The following is a 20,233-nucleotide window of genomic DNA, read 5'->3' as shown; positions in this document are numbered from 1 at the left end:
AAGCTACACTAATATATCTAGCTCTCATAACAAGTAAGAAATATAGAATTTGAGATTAATGTTGATAGTGATTTTATATATTAGAACATCAACTAATGACAAATTGAACAATATTTAAGTTCCAAAATTGAAGGTTTTATATTATAGTTTAAAACAGTGAAAACTAATTAATCATCTACAACTTAAAAGTTACTTTAAAAATTAACCTAATCCCTATGCTAAAGTTTTGATGTTTGCAAATATCATTCCATAGTTTGAAACTTCGAAGCGAGAGGATTCTCATTGTATCCATCAACTCATGCACCATACATCCATAAATGACCACAGTCAATAAATTTGCAAATGGTATGTAATTTTACTGCTTGCCCCCACCCTAACAACAAATTTACATTCATTTTGCGTAAAATCACATTTTCTGTGTTTGCACTTGAAGGTAACAAGATATCCCTTTGTAATGAAGATATGGATACTCTCAATGCACACACTAAATTTTTTTTTGATGATCATTACTATGGTGCTTCGATAAAGCTTTGTGTTATAAGTGGAGGTTAGTATTCTATATTTTTTATAATACTTTTTTACGTGCTAAATTTTTTAAGATATATTTTTTATTTAGAGAATAATGTAATATCGATTTAATGCAGATTCTCTTTTGTTCCTTGAAAATTGGGTGAGGAAACAGTTTAGTGGTGTTAAAAAATGACCAAAAGGTATTCATACGATCAACCCACCAAAGCCCATCTGGGATGCTAGTATTTATAAGGCATTGATTAAATTAATGGTATAGAGATATTTAAACTGAAATATTTTATTATATGAAGATAATAAGATATCGGTTAATGAATTTCTGTTACTTATTTTGTAAAAATATATTAATGTAAGAGATTTCACCATAAAATTGTAGGACATGTTTAGAAAATCAAAATTAGGTAATAGTAATGTTTTGGATGTATATACCATCAATTTTGCAATCTTTTGGACATATAATATTTAGCAATTGATAATAATAGTTGAACTGTACAAATTTTGTTTACTTATTTAAATTCATTTTTAAAAATGACATTCATTAATTTGAGGTAAGGGCATCTTTATAGGGGGAACTATTTTCGGTGTTCTTAGAGTAAATATATTATGAAAATAATGTAAGATCAGTAGTTAAGATCTTTTGTTAAAAAGTTAGTTATTGGGAGAACATGTTTAAGATCATAAAATTTAATAATATAGTATTCTTAAACATATTACAATTATAAAAACTTATGAAATAACATTTAAATTGCAAATTTATAAAACTTTTACTAAAATTCAAAATACAATACCAAATTTTTATGAAACAAAAAAACATTAAAGATAAAAACAAATAAGCAAACAAACATATTACTTAATTAAAGCACACAAACATTTTATTTAATTAATACATAGTTTAATGTCCAAATTTATTCCATATATTCTCAATCAAATCCTCTTTTAATTTGTGAAAAATTGTTTGCAAAAAATTGTATTCATTCACAGCTTGCCACGTTAGCTTAGAACTAGACCAATATCAGTTCTACATCAAGAACTGATCTTGGTGTTCTTATGCCACTATTCCTTATATTTATAATTTTAAAGGGTTAAGAACACCCCTCATATTCTCCTTATAAAGATGGCCTAATGACTGGTGATCTTATTGTAAGAAAACTAATATCAATAGTCTCTTTTTACTATCCAAGCTAAAAAGATATATGTTCATAGATTACAAACATATAGTTTATTGAGCTTATACTCAGAAGACTTAAAAATTAAGAATATAAATATAGTCATATAATTTTTGTATAATTAGTTTTCTTTCAATTTGGAGTAAAATACCCTTCTGCATGTAACAAATGGTTTACCGACATAATAAAATAGATATCTATGTTTTAATCTGATTTTAACAATTTATTCATTGCATATTTTAATAAAAGCATATTATTAGTTAGATGACTATATTAAGTGAACATGTTAACAATATATATATATATAGAGAGAGAGAGAGAGCAATAAATAGAAATCTATCGTTGTTAAATCATATTGTATTGTTATAATTGTTTATAATTTATATGATAAATTCATAATTATCATGTTAATTATGTATATGATATTCCTTTGCTAACATGGTTATTGGTTACCTATTTAGTTGTGTACGAAAACAAATAACAATAAAAAAAAGTTTTTCAATATTATATACCGAATACACTGTTCATTCGGATTCCAAAAACACTGTTTAAGAACACAATTTATCACCAAAACACAATTAGAAAATAGTAATCTGTGTGAATATTTATTTGATTAACAATAGAAAACATATTATATCATGATAAGTTATGTATATATAATGTTATGTTAGAGGTTATTAGTTATGTTATGTATATATAATATCTCATGCCAGATTGTCGAGAGTTCTTGAGGAAAAAACTGGTAACCGCTTGCTTCAGTGGAAGACATGGGTGAATTTTCCTATAGTTATTTCTTATGTAATTTTTTTCCCATTTAGAGAAACACCTTCGTTTCTATTCACAGGTTTATCATTTTATGGAGAGAGAGAATATTAATGAAAATGAGAAAAATATGTTAGAGGTTATTAGGACATTGTCTTATATATGTGTAAATCTATGTTAAATAGTGCCCATGAGAGGGAACTAATTTTTAAGTTTTCGATGACTCTTTCGAAATATATTTGTCCGGTTGTGTTTCCTCGTGCAAATGGCTCAACTATATGGGACTTTGAAAGAAAAAGATACATCGATTTTCTTGCAGCTTCTTCCGCAGTTATTCAGGTAAAATCATAGTTCCAAAAGCACCTTGCTTCACTTAAAAGATACAAAATGTGGAAAGTTTCATAGTTCTTCAATTCATTGTTTTTTTTTGTTTCAGTGTGAGACTTTATGTTTTTTTTTTTAATACCATTGCAGGGATATTGCCGTCCTAAGATCATGAAGGCATTGCAAGAACAAGTGGAGAAACTCACTCAGTGTTTGCAGAGTGTCTCACAAATAGATTTAGTTATGATATGGTGCTTCCTATGAACATTGATACTGAAGATGTAAAAAATTGCTCTGCATTATCACCTAATAGAAAGTGACTTTCTTAAAGAAGGAAACTGTTGCAAGGTTGGTAGTTTACCTTGTCTCTGTTATATACTTCTATGGTTTTCTTATTTGGATTGTGGTGATATTATGGTATGAAACTAACAAGAGATCGATGGGAAATATATTCCTTCTTACGCAGGCGTTTCAAGTTCACCACAGAGGGACCAGAAAGAGGTTGCACAGACAACCAAAGAAGAAAACGTGAGAGAGACAATTCACGGACTAGAAAAAGAAGAAAAAAAACGATTAAGGACAATCGAACGATTCGCTTGTTCCAGGAATCTTCCAAATCACATGACGTAGCCGAACGCAACACATGCAAAAAGCACTTACACATACATACATGCATGCATGCATGATGCATCTAACCATATACATACATGCATCTATTCATTCTTCTTATTTTCATGCATGTATACATACATACATACCATATGACATACATACATCTCTCTCTCCTCTCTCTCTCCCTCTCCATCCCATTTTTTTTAATTATAAATTTTTATTGGTCTCATACTTACTAACAACCTAGCAACATTTAACATCAGCGGATAACATAATCAATACCACATAATTCAACAAATAATTTCATTAACAAATAATCCAACTCCAACAAAGTCAAGAAGCAATCACCAGCATCCTACGATATTCTAATGACTCAACTCTAGCAATCTAACAATAGTTAGACCACAATCAATCAAGCCTCTAGAACATCCTTCTCTGTACTGCCCTGATTCCACGATCACATTTTGCATTTCCCTGCGTCACAACACAAAAGAGAGGCATAAGTATTAGCAGAAATGCTTAGTGAGGCAATCCTCACATATACTGGGCTATACACACAAGTAATAAGAACTCCAAACACAAACAACAATCACAATAAAACATAATCAACCAAACCACAAAGCATCGTCGGTTGAGCACTGCAACGACCGACAAACGCCTTGTGCCGACCGATGCACGTTTTGGACATTCCCTAAATCACAGAGAAACGCAAAAAAACTCAAAGATCTCATGCTCATATAAGCCATGGTCATACACTCACCTTTATCAAAAAGATTTTGACTCTAGAACCAGAAAAATCAACACCACAGCAAGCCCAACACGTCCTCAAACCCATATCTCCACTCCCACAAACAGATCTCTCGAGAAACAACACCAAATCTCACAAAACTCTATGGCAAACCTTTCTCTCCTTCTTTAACTCTCAAGAACGGCCAAAAACCCTTATGGACATCGACTCTCGACCTTAAATACTCGGCTCTGAAGTTTCCCAACACAACTGGACTAACTAGAGTACATCAACAATATATTGTAATGTCCGCGAACCGGAATCCCGGTCTAGAGGTGCATCGGTCGATGCAAAGTTCGGTTTGTGCGGAACGTTTAAATGAAACGCTCGTTTTTGTTGTTACGAAGAGATGATTGATGTAATGATGTGTAATTTACATCTAGTCTTCTATGAAAAACTATGTAAGTTAAAATCGTATCAATGTTATGTTAATTTTAAAAAAATTGCAAGTTTTTGTATCAACTAGGAGATATCCCGTGCTGTACAGCACGTATCAATATATTTTTAAAAAATAATAATATAATAATAATAAACTTATCGTTATATTTTTAAAAAAAAAATTATTTCGTTTGAGGTAGTATTTATTTTTAATATTGTAATTGTTCGGTAAATCTATATATATTTTTTGAATACTAATTGTTTTAGAATATTATAGTTTTTAATTTGTTTGATGTATAATATAATTTTATATTGCTTGTTTGTATTATTTGCATCATTATTTTGTGAAATATTTTGAAGTAGTAATTATAATATTGTAATTATGAGTAAATAAAATTTATAAATTTATCAGCCACATAAATTTAGTTTTACCAATCCACAAATGTGAAAAATTAAAATACACATTTTTCTCATAGATTGAGTAATATATCTTTGATTTTAAAAATTCAAATCACAACATATGCAGAAATTTTACATATTTATTAATGATAAGTATTATATGATAATTCAAAACAATTTGTAAATAAAATAAAAGAAAGATGATAGGAGAACTATAATTTAAAATCTTAATTAAATCTTCCAAATCTAGTTATTGAAAATAATCGAATTATCTACTTGGATATAAAATTTTTTAGTTTTAAAAATTCTGATTGGTTATATATTTTTAAAAATAAATAATAATTTTCGTCCATAATTATAATTAGAAAAAACAATTTTTTTAAAAAATTAATAATTATTTAAAAAAAATTATTAGAAAATTCTGATATATTGTTTATATTTGGTCAAAGTATTTATTATATTTATTAAATTAAGTAATTAATCTTTATTAAATATTTTTATTGGCATTTAGATGTAATTTTTTACACTTTTTAAAGTTAGTTTCATATTTGTACTTCTCAATTAATATAGTAGGATGTTATGTTTATTTTTAAATTTACAAATAAGAAGAGCCCGAGGTTGAAGAGACAAAAACAGGTAAAAAAATACCACAAAGAAAAACAACACAAATACTATAAAATTAGGTACTGCTACATACATGCAAAACTGCAAATATTATATATATATATATATATATATTAAACGTATCAGAATGAAAACATTCTTATTTCGCTCAATCGCTCGATAAACAAATGGACAACTTGAGAAGTTATCAGACGAAAACCAACATTAGAAGCTATATAGACGTCTGGTGGCTGGTGCAAATTGCTTTAGCATCAAATGATGTAATACATAACAATTAAAATTATATAGAATTACGGAAAAAACTCTACAAATTTAAGAAGAACAACAACAACCACCCATGACCCATGACATCAAAAAAAAAAAAATTCCTTCAATATCAAGGAACTAACATTTATTTAAACAAAAATAGAACTTCTATTTTTTTTTAAAAATGGAACGTTTTTAGTGAATTCACCTTTAACAAGGAAGTTAAAGGCCACTTTAGTGGACGGGGACAAATAAAAAAAAGTGAAAAGATAGCCATGTGTTTCAAAGCGATCATGATTAATATAATTATGGTTTCAAGCAGAAATGGGTAGAGTTAGCTTTATTACTCAACAACTTAAAAAGCCACTGCAAAAATACGTATATTATTTCGTCTAAAAAGACCAAAAAAAAAAATGGATAAAGTGATGCAAACCAAGTAATGAGACTTGCAGAAAGACATGTGAGGTAGGGCCTGATAAAGGCCCAAATGGAGCGTACTGCGGTCCCTACATTTTTTGTACTTAATTAAGTTTTTTTTTTAATATATTTGTGTATTCTACTGTTGGGATTTTCCCGCGCAGAAGAAGAAGGACCAGAAAACGAATGTCTCTTGACTCCTTCCTAATTTATTAGTTTTTGTCTTTTAACCAAAGAGACGCGATGCAACAAAAATTAAAAAACTACCAAAAAGCTTTGGAACCATCGACTTTGACATACACCCAGTTGTCTCGATTACACGCACCACACCAACACCATAATTAAAATTTATTTAATTTAACTCGTCTAAATTTAGTTTTTGCAACAACATTATTATATGAATAAAAGTGTGGTAGACAGATCTGAATAAATAAAATCTGATTTTTTTTTTTTTGTTTTCAATACACACGGACCAGTGGATTATAAAAATAGAACAAGTCAAATAATAGAAGAAGAAGAAGAAGCTGACGTGGAGGGCAATAAAGGTAATATTAGATTTCTGTAAAGGGTAGAAAAGGAAATATAAAGATACCTCGTATACCCACAAACCAGAAAGAGAGAGCAGTGTGAGAAAAAAAGAGAGAGTAAAAGCTTCTTCTTCACTTTTTCTTCTCCGTTTCTTCTTCCCGAGGAAACGACGACTGACTTCGTCTCGTTGTTTCAATTGAAGAAGACGAAATCGAGACTCGATTTCAACGAAGAAGAGTGGAGCTTTCTCGATGGAATCACATTCGTCCTCGTTATCGTCGTCCTCTTCTCCTTCTTCTTCTTCTCCTCCACCGTCGTCATCGTCGGAGAGTTGCTGTGTAAAAGTGGCGGTTAACGTTCGTCCTTTGATCGGAGACGAGATAAATCAAGGTTGTAGGGAATGTGTTTCCGTTTCTCCGATTACGCCTCAGGTGAGTTTTTTTTTTTTTGGTTTTGGAGTCAGTTTCGTCTCTGCTCCTCCGTCGTTTTAAGTTTATTTTTATTTTTGCCGATGGTGTTTAAATGCGACCGTCGTTGTTCACCACTATTCATGGATCCGGGATCAAATCTCTGTTCTCTAACTCTGACACATTCATTTAATTTTGTGTTTTTCTTATAAAACAGTGTCAAATTTTTATTTTATTTTTACTATATAAAATAGATAAGGGTATATAATGCTACTACTGTATTGTTGTGATTGATAAGTCAATGAGCATTGTTTAATAATGTATTAAAATACCATATTTTTTTTAATGGGATTTTGATTGAACCCAAAGATTATAGCTTTATTGATTTCTTGTTTGAAATGAGTGTTTCTTGATGGTGCAGGTGCAAATGGGAACACATTCTTTCACATTTGATCATGTATATGGAAGTAATGGTTCTCCATCTTCATTGATGTTTGATGAATGTGTTGCTCCTCTTGTTGATGGTTTGTTTCATGGTTACAACGCTACTGTTCTGGCTTATGGTCAGGTACATATTTGTTTCTCAAATTTTTGGATTAAGAATTGGTATTAGCTGCTTTTTGTTATTTTTTTTTCCATTTGAGTTACACACCTTATGCAGACAGGATCTGGAAAAACATACACTATGGGGACTGCTTTTAGAAATGGTACAAGCAATGGGTTGATTCCTCAAGTTATGAGTACTTTGTTCAACAAAATTGATTCAGTGAAGCATCAAATGGGGTTTCAGTTACATGTCTCTTTTATCGAGGTATCATCCGTTTGGTTGGTCATCATAGACATCCTTCAAACTCTTATTCTCTTCACGTTCTAACTCATAAGACATGAACAAGTGTAGAACTCATTCTGCCTTTGCATGGATATTAACTGAATGATCTTCATATGTAGATTTTGAAAGAAGAAGTTCTGGATTTGCTGGACAGTGTGCCATTAAACAGGCTGGCCAATGGAACCCCTGGAAAGGTTGTTCTTAGTAAATCACCTGTGCAAATTCGTGAATCACCTAATGGGGTCATAACACTATCCGGTGCAACCGAAGTTCCTATAACTACTAGAGAAGAAATGGCTTCCTGTCTAGAGCAAGGATCTCTAACCAGGGCAACTGGGAGCACAAATATGAATAATGAATCGAGGTGAGAATATTTATATCACGCTCCATAAGAAGCAATACGTTGCTTAACTTACAGTTACAGTTAATGATGCTTAGCCGGTAGTAAAATGTGGGTTATATTGAACATTACCATAAGTGAACATTTGTGGGAAAGTTAGAAATGGTATAAAGAGGCATCTTAATTAGTTCTTCTTCCAGTAATTTTTGCGTTTCTATATCCATGATAGAGTAAAACTTCTTCTTATACAGTCGGTCACATGCCATCTTCACGATCACCTTAGAACAGATGCGCAAAATCTCTTCGACTTCAGTGGTTAAAGACACAGTAGATGAAGATATGGGTGAGGAATATTTTTGTGCCAAGCTTCACCTGGTAGATCTTGCAGGATCTGAAAGAGCTAAACGAACAGGTTCAGGCGGTGTTCGATTAAAAGAAGGTTGGAAAAACTGACATCCCATCTTACATCCTTTTGAGAACGTTGACTTACATTTTATATAACGCAATTCTTCTCTGTTCTCTGAGACAGGAATTCACATCAATAGGGGGCTTCTTGCACTCGGTAATGTTATCAGTGCTCTTGGCGATGAGAAAAAACGAAAAGAAGGTGCTCATGTTCCTTACCGTGATAGTAAACTTACTCGGTTATTGCAGGTTCATTTCTATCTTTGCACTTCTAGATCCTAATATGTGTAGCTACTTATTATCACTATAGGTAAAATTTGTAATTGTATTATCTTTATTGGCATGTAACTTTAAGTGTAAAATTTCCATTAAAGATGTCCTTACATTACTGCAGGATTCTCTTGGTGGAAATAGTAAAACAGTCATGATAGGTAAACTTCTACGTTGTATGAGTTAATTTCCTGAAAATCTCATATCAGTTCACAAATTCAACTTTCCTCTGTGTTTGTGTTACTCTTGTAGCTTGCATTAGTCCTGCTGACATCAATGCTGAGGAAACTCTTAACACTCTCAAATATGCAAATCGTGCTAGGAATATCCAGAACAAACCTGTTGTAAGTACTGAGGAACTATCTTAGATGAGCTTTCAATTTTTTTCTGCCGACAAAGCTCCACTATCAGCTAACAACACACTTTGAAGTACATGAGGCCAAAAAAAAATTAAAAGAGGACTAAGATTGTTCACTTGGGAGCTCTAACAGGAGAGGCTTCTTTATTTTGGTGCAGGCGAATAAAGACTTAATATGTTCTGAGATGCAAAAGATGCGTCAACAGCTACAGTATCTACAAGCTGCAGTTTGTGCTCGTGAGGAAACCCCAACAGAAGAAATGCAGGTATATCTTCTGCTGATATCCCTCAGAAGGTTTATAAACTTCTCATCAATAATAGTATATAGTTCCATTTTCAAGGTTATGCGAGAGAAAATCATGAAGCTAGAGTCTGCCAATGAAGAGCTTTCTCGAGAACTTCACATCTATCGCAGAAAGAGAGCTACTCTTGATTATTGCAATCTTGATGCACAGGTAATTTCTGTATACAATAGGCAATCACAATAGATTTTATTTGGCACATTTCTTTACTGCTTTTTACAAGAGTTGTTCTTTTACCTCAGGAAAATGGTGTAATTTTTCCAAAAGATGATGGCCTTAAAAGGGCTTTTGAAAGCATGGATTCAGATTATGAAATGAGTGAAGCAACATCAGGTTTTGGACACTGGCTTCTCTAAAAACTTGTTTCATGAAACGCATCTGCATTCTCCTACCCTTACTTAGCTTAAAATCTTATCTCATTCAAGGTGGAATTTCTGAAGATCTTGGTGCAGCAGAAGAGTGGGAACATACACTTAGGCAGAATAGCATGGGCAAGGAATTAAATGAACTAAGTAAACGTCTGGAGGAGAAAGAGGTTTAGTCATTACTCATATGAAGTTTCCTGTACCTATTAATTAGGATTGGATTATTTTGAGAATCTTATGATATATTTTTATATTTGCAGTCTGAGATGAAAACATGTGGGCTTGGAACTGAAACTATCAGACAACACTTCGAGAAGAAAATGATGGAACTTGAGAAAGAGAAAAGAACTGTACAGGTGAGACAAAACATTCTAAATTCTCTTGTTAATATTTTATGTAAATTTTAAAACCCGAGTCATGAGTAACTTTTACAGGTTGAGAGAGATCTATTGTTGGCTGAAGTTGAGGAACTTGCTGCTAGTTCCGATAGACAAGCACAAGTTGCAAGAGATAACCATGCACAAAAACTAAAAGCACTCGAGACACAGATTTCAAATCTTAAGAAGAAACAAGAAAATCAAGTTGAGGTCTTGAAACAAAAGCAAAAAAGTGAAGACGCAGCGAAGCGTTTGAAAGCTGAAATACAATACATCAAGGCTCAGAAGGTTGCGCCTTGTTCAGCTGTGTTATCGGATTCCTTTTCTATATTACTAGTTCACATAATCTAGCTGTACATTTTGACTTTTATTCTGTTTTTTTGTTATCCAGGTTCAACTACAACAAAAGATGAAACAAGAAGCTGAACAATTCCGGCAATGGAAAGCTTCTCAAGAGAAAGAGTTGTTGCAGGTACTTTATCTATATCCACTTCATCACCTCTTTATTGTCCGTCGAATCTTTAAAGTTGAACTGATCTCATGTTGCACGTTTTAATTGTTTTTGCATAGCTTAAGAAAGAAGGAAGAAAAACTGAGCATGAAAGACTTAAACTTGAAGCTCTCAATCGACGTCAGAAAATGGTAAGAATCTTATGAAATATTTTTCTCTTTCCTGCTTGAGAGAATCACTTACTAGAATTATCCAATCCTAGTAAAGATAAAGAATCTCAAGAGAATATGTATCTTGATGTCTTGCAGGTTCTTCAGAGAAAAACAGAGGAAGCAGCAATGGTTACCAAAAGACTTAAAGAGCTGCTAGAAGCCCGCAAGTCTTCACCACGTAATATATCAGGTAACTTATGCCAAAACATAATCTTTTCTTGTTTTGTTCTTGTTTCGATCGTAATCTTTTTCCTTTCCTTCCAGTGACTACCAATGGTCAACCACCAACTAGACAGGTATCAAGAACTCCTAATTTAGATATGGATTTGTCATCTTGCACAAGTATCAACTGTTTCTTTTCTTACCCTTTGCAGATGAACGAAAAAAATCTTCGGAAATGGATTGATAACGAGCTAGAGGTTGTGACAAAAGTACATCAAGTTCGTTTTCAATATGAAAAGCAAATTCAAGTGTGCGTCTTCAAAAACTCTGTTTCAGTCATGTTGTTAACTGCAAACTTTCTCCCAGAGTTTTTCTAATCAATAATCTACTCTTGTTGCATATAGCCGAGCTGCATTGGCTGAAGAATTAACCTCGTTGAAACAAGAGATGGAGTTTCCTTCAAGTCCCCATCAAGAGATAAATGGACAGTTCAGGTACAACTATGAACATGCCTCAGTAGCGTAAACTACGAAGTTGCTTGGCAGTGAATTGATTCACTCTATGACCTGTTTATCTTTTTCTTGATGCGTCAGATTTTTATCACCAAACACAAGATTGGAGAGAATAGCTTCTCTTGAGAATATGTTGGATGTTTCTTCAAATGCTCTCACAGCCATGGCCTCTCAGCTCTCAGAAGCAGAGGAAAGAGAGCATAGCCTACATGCTAAGACTCGGTGGAACCACGTTCAGTCCATGACTGATGCCAAGTATTTGCTTCAATATGTGTTTGATTCTGCTGCTGAGGCAAGGTAAATAACTCTTAAACCCGAACAGGACCTAAACTATGCTTCTTTCCCACACATGGGAGGTTGATTTTGTCCTACTTAAACAGGTGCAAAATCTGGGAGAAAGACAGAGACATCAAAGAGAAGAAAGAACAACTCAATGACCTCCTTTGCTTATTACAGCTATCCGAAGTCCAGAACAGAGAAATCATTAAAGAGAAAAAGACAAGGGAACAAACAGTTTCCATTGCGCTGGCTTCATCATACTCGGTTTTTAAACTTAATTCTTATTTCCAAACTAAATTCAAAAACTCTTTATAAGGAATTTCTCCTTTTAAAAGTATGCAAAATTTTACTTCTTGCAGGGAAGTTCAAGAAGCTCATCAAAGCACTATGGAGATAATAATGCTAGTGACCCATCATCTCCATCTTGTTATCATCGAGCAACAAAGCATCTCAAATACGCTGGGCCAGGTATAGTCAATGTCTCAGTGAGAGAATCAGAAGCTTTATTAGAAGAGACGAGGAAGATGAAAGCAATGAAGAAAATGGGACAGAGTGGGAAGCTATGGAAGTGGAAGAGAAGTCACCATCAATGGCTGCTTCAGTTTAAATGGAAATGGCAGAAACCATGGAAACTCTCAGAGTGGATAAAGCATAACGATGAGACCTCTATGCTCTTCATGTCTAAGACTCATGATGACGATGATGATCACTCGTGGAACCGACACTCAATGTTTAAAGGTGCTTAAACATGACCCTTTAGTTTTTTTCTGTCAACAGATTTAGATTTGGTCCATGTGGGTTGTTATACCGAAGCTTAAGAACATTGTTATACTTTCAATACAAAAATTCGTTGATATTATGATTGACTAGTACAGAGATTAACGATTTGCAATCAATGGCTGGAGTAGAGTGCAAGGATATGAATGTAACTGTGTTTGATAGTTTTCTGAAAATGTTAATAGAAACTCTAGAGTGTTAATTCCTCGATCCCAACCATATCTTCATTATTTCTATATCTTGATTAGTTGTCTCCACCGTTCAATCTTGATCTCATCGATATTCCAGTACCACCAAGTTAATCCTAACGGTTTCTGCTCTTTCTAAGGCCAAAAATTTTGAAGAACCACTCCGGCTTGTATGAAGCAATGACTTGTGCTATTGCCAATCCAAACAACACCCCAAGAGCATATCCTATAGCCACTGCTTTCCAGCTCAACACCTCTCCTTCTTCTTCTTCTTCTTCTTCTTCTTGCGCGTATCCGTTTGCGTTCACGAGATCACACCGTGGAAGTGGATAACCGCAAAGACCAGAATTGTTCAAGAACTTCTCCCGCGGAAAAGTCTCGAATTGACCAACCTCAGGAATCTGACCAGAAAGATTATTGTTGGACAAATCGATTTCCATAAGCATAGTAAGCGCTGACATCGCCAGAGGGATGGTCCCGTCGAGCTTATTGCTTGAAAGATCAAGAATGTTTAAACCTCTCAGATCACCTACCTCGTCAGGAATCGAACCAGATATAAAGTTATGACCCAAATTGAGGACAAACAGGTAACGCATCGAACCAAACTCCTTTGGTATGTAACCAGACAACATGTTATAAGACATGTCCAAAAACATCATCGAACCGTCGTTATCAAACATGGGCGAAGTATGACCTCCATAGACTCTGGTGAAATTACAAGGGCTCCTCTTTGAAACCCGGTTAAGTTGCTCTGGTCTAATTACTTGGAACTCAAGCAACTTACCAGCTCCGTGACACTGTTTCGTCACCCCAACGTTTTTGATGTAAACGTACCTCTTACCCGCCATAAGATTCGCAACGATTCTCCCGGATTGTTTGAACATTTCAGCCGGGATCGTACCGTCGAAGGAATTGGTGTTGAGATCGAGCCAGACTAAGCTTTTGCAGTCACCGAGCTCAGCAGGAATGTTCCCGTGTAACGTATTGATGCTTAGATTGAGGATGGCGAGATTCTCTAACCGGCCGATCCAGCTTGGAATCTGACCGGTTAAGCGGTTATTCGACAGAGAAACCCAGATCAGTTTGGTACAGTAACTTAAACCGGAAGGGATTTCACCGGTTAAGTAGTTGAAATCGAGAATCAGAGTCTCTAAAGTCTTGACATACATGAGCTCCTGAGGGATCTCACCTTCTAACATATTCATCCATAGCTTCAGATCTCGAAGCTTTAACAAAGAGCCTAAGCTCGACGGGATTGTCCCGGAGAGGTAATTGAAGCTTAGGTGAAGCGAAACGAGGTCAGTACAGTTGCTTAAACTTGGTGGAATCTTCCCGGTGAAGCCATTGTTCTGTAGGTGAAGCTCTTGGAGAGTGTTTTTAGGGTTCTGGCAGAGATTTGAGAGTATCGTACCGGAGAAATTGGTGGAGCTTAGATCTAACGTTAGCAACGAAGCTGATAGATTCGTCAGAGATTCCGGTAATTCGCCGGAAAACTCGTTGAAAGACAGATCGAGTACCTTGAGACCTCTCATCTTCAGTAACGTATCAATCGGTAACGTGCCGGAGAAGTTGTTACTAGACAGCACGAGTGATTTCAGGAGAGAACAAGAACCAAGGCTAGTTACAGGACCCGAAAGAGAGTTTCTTGATAGATCCAAGGTGGTTAAAGAAGCAGAGCACTTGAAGGCAGAAATGGAGCCATTGATGTTTGAGTTTGAGAGAAACAGAGACTCTAATCCGGCGAGAGTCATTAGAAATGCAGCCACAGCACTGAATTCTACGTTGAGAGGCTTAGAACTGAGATCAATGGAAGTAACCTTGTCGTCTCTGCAAGTAACGCCATCGAAGGTACACGGGTTTTTGTTGGAAGACCAGTCTGGGAGAAGAGTCTTGTCATAAACAGCGTTTTTGAAGTTTATAAGCTGATGGACTTCTCTGTACAGAGACTGTGATGGTGAAGCTTGAAATGAAAGAGAGAAGGAGACGAAGTAAAGAGTTGTTACAGAGAGAAAGAAGCTTGAAAAAGTCTTCATTCTCTAAGAGTTTGTTTTAGAGAGAAAGGTGTGGAAGTAGAGAAGATGAAAGGGGGAATCTAGGGTTTTTTTGGTTCGACCATTAGAAGAGGAAGTGGAAGCTCTAGAGAGAGAGATTTAGAAAAGCTTAAAGAGAGTAGTAGAGAAGACAGTCAATAGACAGAAAAAGGAAGATAAAAGAAGGTATTTTATCAAATGGTGAAGAGAAGATTGGTCAAAGCTTCTCGGTGCACTCACACCTGCCATGTTACCTCTTCTTCTGATTATTATAAAGATATTGATTACAACATGTTTTCAAACAAACAAAAAATAATGCAAGATGATACAGGTAATAAATAATCGCATAAGTTTAGTTTGAAAAGTGAGGTCTTTGTCCATGAGAGGTGTTTTTTACATTTAATTAACGTGAGATTAGGCCGGATGGAAATCAAGTCTTCCTATTTACCCTTTTGAAACTCATTAGACTTTTATTGAATTATTTGTATATATTTTACCCAACCACCTATATATCTCTTCTCATATCACAATATACAAGTCTAATTTGCTATATGGTTGTTGGTGCAGTTTTTATTTTTTCCTATAAGCATATATTTTTTAGCTAATCTTACAGTTTTGGTGTCACATATTATTACATCGTATATAAACTTCAACTACAGAAAGAAGAAAAAGAAAAAAAAAGTAAAGTAGAGTGGGTTCCGGATGATCACTTGATGGTGGTGGAACTAGTGAAAATTATTGGATCAAAAGTTAAGTTCAAATGATTATCATAAATCCGAGGCTTTTGAGATTCTGTCCTCATATACTTACTTATTTTAAGACTGAGTTTGATATACACTTCCACTATGATTGGTAGGCAAAATAAACTATGATTGATCTTTGAAATGATTTGCAACCAAGTGTATTTTATTTTCTATTGATCCCCTTTAGTACATTAAAGTGTAGCAGCGTTTAATCTATTTTTAAATAGCTGAATAAATCTAGATTCCCTAACCAAATGATATCTGACCTGTAGAGAAGTCCATTAGCTTTGGCGCCGAATATAAAACAAATCTCAACTTGGTTTACCATGTTCGTGGTTTACGTTAGCTCCACCGCCCAAAATTTGAGTTCTTTCCAAGTTTCTTAAACAAACATAACCTTTCTAAATTTAAGAATATTCCCTCCCCATCTTAAGAAAATTTACACTTTTACTATTCTCCCAAGTTTGGAACCTTTGAAAAACACACATACATGTATCAGAGGAATTTATCGTTATCTTCACTCATCACAACGCTCTCCTTAATCTCTTGAATCATTTTGATCACTTTTTTCATCGTCGGCCTTTGCTCCGGCGATGTCACTCGACAAAGACAAGCCGTTTGAGTCATCATCTCAAGCCCATTCTCTTCTTTTGACCTTTCCTCTTCTTGCCTCATTGCTCTAACCCAATCCAACATATCTTCTGGCTCCATAAACGGTTGCCTTGAAGCGGTTTTACCAGTCAAGAGCTCTAAGAGAAAGACCCCGAACGAGTATACATCGCATTTGGACGTGGGACGACGACTATCTGTTGATTTCCTTATCTCTGGTGCTTTGTATGAAGAGAGATCCGGGTCATTAGGAAGGACTGATGAGTCTGTTAAGACACTTAGACAATAATCTGTGAGACAAGCTTCGAAGTCATGACCAAGGAGGATATTTGTGGACTTGAGGTTTCCATGAAATTGTGCAGGTGATTGGTGGATGTAATGTAATGCTTGAGCTACATCTTCTGCTATCTTCAAACATGATGTCCAATGTAATGGCTTTGCCTTGGATGTTCTTGAACCTGGAATTTTAAGGGATAAAACAGTAATTTAGTTATATACACTTCCAATGGTATATGAGACCAAGAAGCTATTTCGAACTCAAGTCCTAGCTAAGACAAACACACCAAATTCCTGACAAGTGACAAATGACTGGAGTTTCACGTGAAAATAGCACAGATATCTAACAGATTCCTCTGTCTTATATATCTACAGTTGTTCAACTTGGGAAAAGACAAAACATATTTTAATTATAAACTCGGCCATTGTCTCTATGTGGTTTAAGTCTAACTAGAGTTCCTTCAAATGATAAAGCTGCACCAAAACCCATCAACGAGACATATCTACACACACAAAAAGTCTCTAGCTGATTTATACTAATAGAGATTAAGTGTCTCTACACCTCAGTTTGATTAAAACCAACAGAGTAATTGTTCAATTAGACCTAAAAAGCAACAACTCAGAGGTGACTTAGTGTATTCAATTAAAACCCTACCAAAAAAAAAAAAAGATAGAGAAGATTAAGATTATTATTACCGTGAATGAGATTGAAGAGACTACCATTAGGTTGGTAATCGTAGATGACAAGTCTCTCTCCATTAGACTGGAAATAAGCTTTAACCGGCACAAGATTCGGATGCCTTAGTCCACCAACTATCTCCATCTGATTCTCAAACGCTAAATCACTAGTAATCGCTGTTTTAGACGGAGCAAATCTCTTAACCGTAACGATCAGTTGATTAACCATCACAGCCTTATACGTAGTCCCTACTGAACCTCTACCTAGTAGCTCCGCCGAAGCTCTCATCAGCTGGTCAAGTGTGTACATAGCTTCTCCTCCTCCTTCATCCTCACCGCAGAAAATCAAATCTCCGCGTCTAAGGATTCGCTTTTGCGGCGAGGACTCTTGGATTTGGATTTTGATTTCTTTGTTTTCCTCTTCACGTTTCTGAGATTTGAGAGGTTCTGTAACTGTTGACGGTTGCGTAGTCATCACGTCATCGTCTTCGTCTCTCCGGTTCTTGATAACTAACGAGAACATGACGAGGCAGAGACCTAGAACTATCAAAGAAGCGAGAACAATGGTGAAACCGAGAACTAACCAACCATTTTTAACCTTTTTAACCACCGGTGGAGGATTAGTCATCGTTGCTTCACCGTTCTGTTCAGTTTGACTAACCGGTGCTTGAGACGAAGAAGAAGAAGATGATGACGACGATGTGGCGTTCGGTTTAGTTGAACCAAAGAACGGAGAAGAAGAACGTGAACCGCAGGATTTGTTAATGATCTCACCGCAGAGACCAGGGTTTGACGAGAAAGAAGACTCGTTGAATCGTAACAGAGTCGGTGTGACCGGAACTAAACCAGTGAGATTGTTACCGGAAACGTTAAACGACGTCAAAGAAGAATGATTTAACGGCGGGAGAGTACCGTTGAATCGATTATATTCGAGATGTAAAGAACTGAGTCGACTCAGAGCATTGATCTCCGACGGAATCTCACCGGAGAAGTTGTTATACGACAGATCGAGTTCGACTAACCGACGAAGAGAGAGTATCGAACCAGAGAGCGTACCGGAGAACTCGTTCTTGCTTAGGGTTAAGGATTTGAGATTGGTTAAAGGAGATAGATCAGGGATTGAACCAGAGATTGAGTTATTCTCAAGGTTAAGAACGCGAAGCTGGTCAAGACGAGTAAGAGTCTCCGGAGAGAAACGTCCTCTGAGACCAACGCCGTCGAGAAGAAGACGAACGACGCGATCTTGAGAGCACTCTACGCCGCGCCATTGACAGTAATCGTAAGGCTCGGTGAGAGAGTAAAGAAGCTTGTTGTCGAGATCTGCGGTGGATTTGAAAGAGAGAAGGGCCACGGCGTCGGTTGGTAAGAAGGAGTCGAAGTAGTTCGTCGCCGGGGAAGGGTATGCGGCGGAGATACGGAGGAGGATGAAGAGAAGAGAGTAGAAGAAGAGTGTCATCTTGTGTGTGTTTTGTTTTACGGAGCAGAGCATCTGTGTCAGTTATTATTCTAAAAAGAATATGTATTCTTGTGGCACGCGTGTGTATGTAATGTATGTGTTAATGTATATATGTACGCGTCGGACTATTTTTTTTTTTTTTCTTTCAATAATTTTACTGTGTTTAAAAGCAAAAAAAAACTAAGTGAAAACAATTTGTTCTCTTGTAAGTTATATAATAGATACCATCTATATATAATAGCAAACCCACTTTTTTGTATCAACTTTTAATCCAACGGATGAGATTGATTCCAGTTTTAATCCAACGGTTTAAAATTATTAATCGTGTCTTTTCGTCGCACCTCCCATCTTTCAAAAATCACACCTCTTAGTCTTTGCATCTCTTTGTTGTACCTCCTGGTTTCAAAAATCACATCCATACATTTTTACACCTTTTAAATCACACATCTTAGTCTTTGCACCTCTTTGTTGTACCTCCTAGTTTCAAAAATCACATCCATTCATTTTTACACCTTTTAAATCACACCTCTTAGTCTTTGCATCTCTTTGTTGTACCTTCTGGTTTCAAAAATCACATCCATTAATTTTTACACCTTTTAATTTCACACCTCTATGTGTTACACCTCTTTGTTGTACCTCCATGTTTCACATCTATTAATTTTTACACCTTTACATTTCACACCTCTATGTCTTACACCTCTTTGTTTATTATATATAAACTTTTTTTGACTACATAAACAAGTTTTGAAAAATTGTTTTATGAGTATTAAAGAATTGTATTATTGAAGTGTTTTTTAACTTTCAAGCATCAATCTCTAATTCAAGGTAATTTAATTTTTTTCTGCGAATGACCTGTAGTGTTTCTCTGTTAGATTATTATTACTGTTAGTCGACACTATTAAGTTCATACATTAATCTTAGTTTTGTTAACTTTAGTCTCTTCAAAAATTTTAGCCTTTCCGGTTTTCATGTTTTTGTATGGCTAATGTTATTAAGTACGTGTGCCATATTTTTTGCATGGCTAATGTTTTTGATTCTCAATGTGCAAGTTTTTTTACTTTCTGGAAAAACCTATTTATTTTTTCTAACAAACATGGTATAAATGTTAATTTTTTTTTGTAGGATGTCCATTAGATGTTCATGATCCAGGTTAGTTTATATTTTTTGTAAATTCAGTTTTTAAAAAATTTAGTTGAATTATAATTTCTTATACTTTCTGGGTTTCAAACATTTTGATAATATATAGAAATATTACAAATGAACATGGAAATAGAGAGTGCCGAAGAAAAAGCCAGACATACTTATGACAACACAAAATCAAAATCTAGAAAGCGTAAACAAGACCAAATGACAAGTCAAGTTAGAAAGAAAAGATCTACTAAAGGTAACTTATTTAGTCTTTGATGACTTTCTAATTTGTATATACAACTTTTAAA

At 34.9% G+C, this 20,233-nt stretch overlaps 2 protein-coding genes and 1 pseudogene across 4 annotated transcripts; 1 reads left to right on the top strand and 2 right to left on the bottom strand.

Annotated features, from left to right (window-relative positions):
* Positions 1 to 6,703: 6,703 nt before the first annotated feature.
* On the top strand, positions 6,704 to 12,899 carry LOC104711560 (kinesin-like protein KIN-4B). 2 transcript variants are annotated; one of them, XM_010428266.3, is made up of 23 exons: positions 6,704 to 7,202; positions 7,600 to 7,746; positions 7,840 to 7,989; positions 8,127 to 8,371; positions 8,599 to 8,786; positions 8,877 to 9,001; positions 9,147 to 9,183; positions 9,275 to 9,366; positions 9,539 to 9,646; positions 9,722 to 9,835; positions 9,925 to 10,015; positions 10,108 to 10,217; positions 10,308 to 10,403; positions 10,482 to 10,712; positions 10,816 to 10,896; positions 10,995 to 11,066; positions 11,184 to 11,277; positions 11,352 to 11,383; positions 11,462 to 11,559; positions 11,654 to 11,743; positions 11,843 to 12,058; positions 12,142 to 12,304; positions 12,400 to 12,899. In XM_010428266.3, exons 1-23 carry the CDS (start codon positions 7,023 to 7,025, stop codon positions 12,784 to 12,786), a joined length of 3,147 nt encoding a protein of 1,048 aa, XP_010426568.2. In that variant the 5' UTR covers positions 6,704 to 7,022; the 3' UTR covers positions 12,787 to 12,899. The 2 variants fall into 2 exon arrangements, with proteins under 2 accessions (XP_010426568.2, XP_087320351.1); XM_087464225.1 differs by having other exon boundaries at positions 11,352 to 11,559.
* LOC104711559 (protein BRASSINOSTEROID INSENSITIVE 1 pseudogene) lies at positions 12,873 to 15,269 on the bottom strand (annotated as a pseudogene). The gene has a single exon (XR_015565586.1). The product of XR_015565586.1 is annotated as a protein BRASSINOSTEROID INSENSITIVE 1 pseudogene (transcript).
* Positions 15,270 to 16,156: 887 nt separating this feature from the next.
* LOC104711558 (putative inactive receptor kinase At5g67200) lies at positions 16,157 to 18,883 on the bottom strand. The gene is made up of 2 exons (XM_010428264.3): positions 17,360 to 18,883; positions 16,157 to 16,845 (listed from the first exon to the last, which is right to left on the bottom strand). The coding sequence occupies exons 1-2, from the start codon at positions 18,828 to 18,830 to the stop codon at positions 16,274 to 16,276; spliced, it is 2,043 nt and encodes a 680-aa protein (XP_010426566.3). The 5' UTR covers positions 18,831 to 18,883; the 3' UTR covers positions 16,157 to 16,273.
* Positions 18,884 to 20,233: the final 1,350 nt, after the last annotated feature.

This window comes from Camelina sativa, chromosome 9 (genome assembly GCF_030686135.1).
Source record: "Camelina sativa cultivar CO46 ecotype springtype chromosome 9, ASM3068613v1".
Classification (NCBI taxonomy): Eukaryota; Viridiplantae; Streptophyta; class Magnoliopsida; order Brassicales; family Brassicaceae; genus Camelina; species Camelina sativa.
This window is presented reverse-complemented; position numbering and strand designations above follow the sequence as displayed.

Coding starts and splice junctions, on each gene's coding strand:
- LOC104711558 (XM_010428264.3), bottom strand. CDS start 18,830: ATGCTCTGCTCCGTAAAACAAAACACACACAAGATGACACTCTTCTTC. Junction 16,846..17,359: donor TCTCTTCAATCTCATTCACG/GTAATAATAATC, acceptor TTAAAATTCCAG/GTTCAAGAACATCCAAGGCA.
- LOC104711560 (XM_087464225.1), top strand. CDS start 7,023: ATGGAATCACATTCGTCCTCGTTATCGTCGTCCTCTTCTCCTTCTTCT. Junction 9,836..9,924: donor ATTGCAATCTTGATGCACAG/GTAATTTCTGTA, acceptor CTTTTACCTCAG/GAAAATGGTGTAATTTTTCC. Junction 11,744..11,842: donor GAGATAAATGGACAGTTCAG/GTACAACTATGA, acceptor TTGATGCGTCAG/ATTTTTATCACCAAACACAA.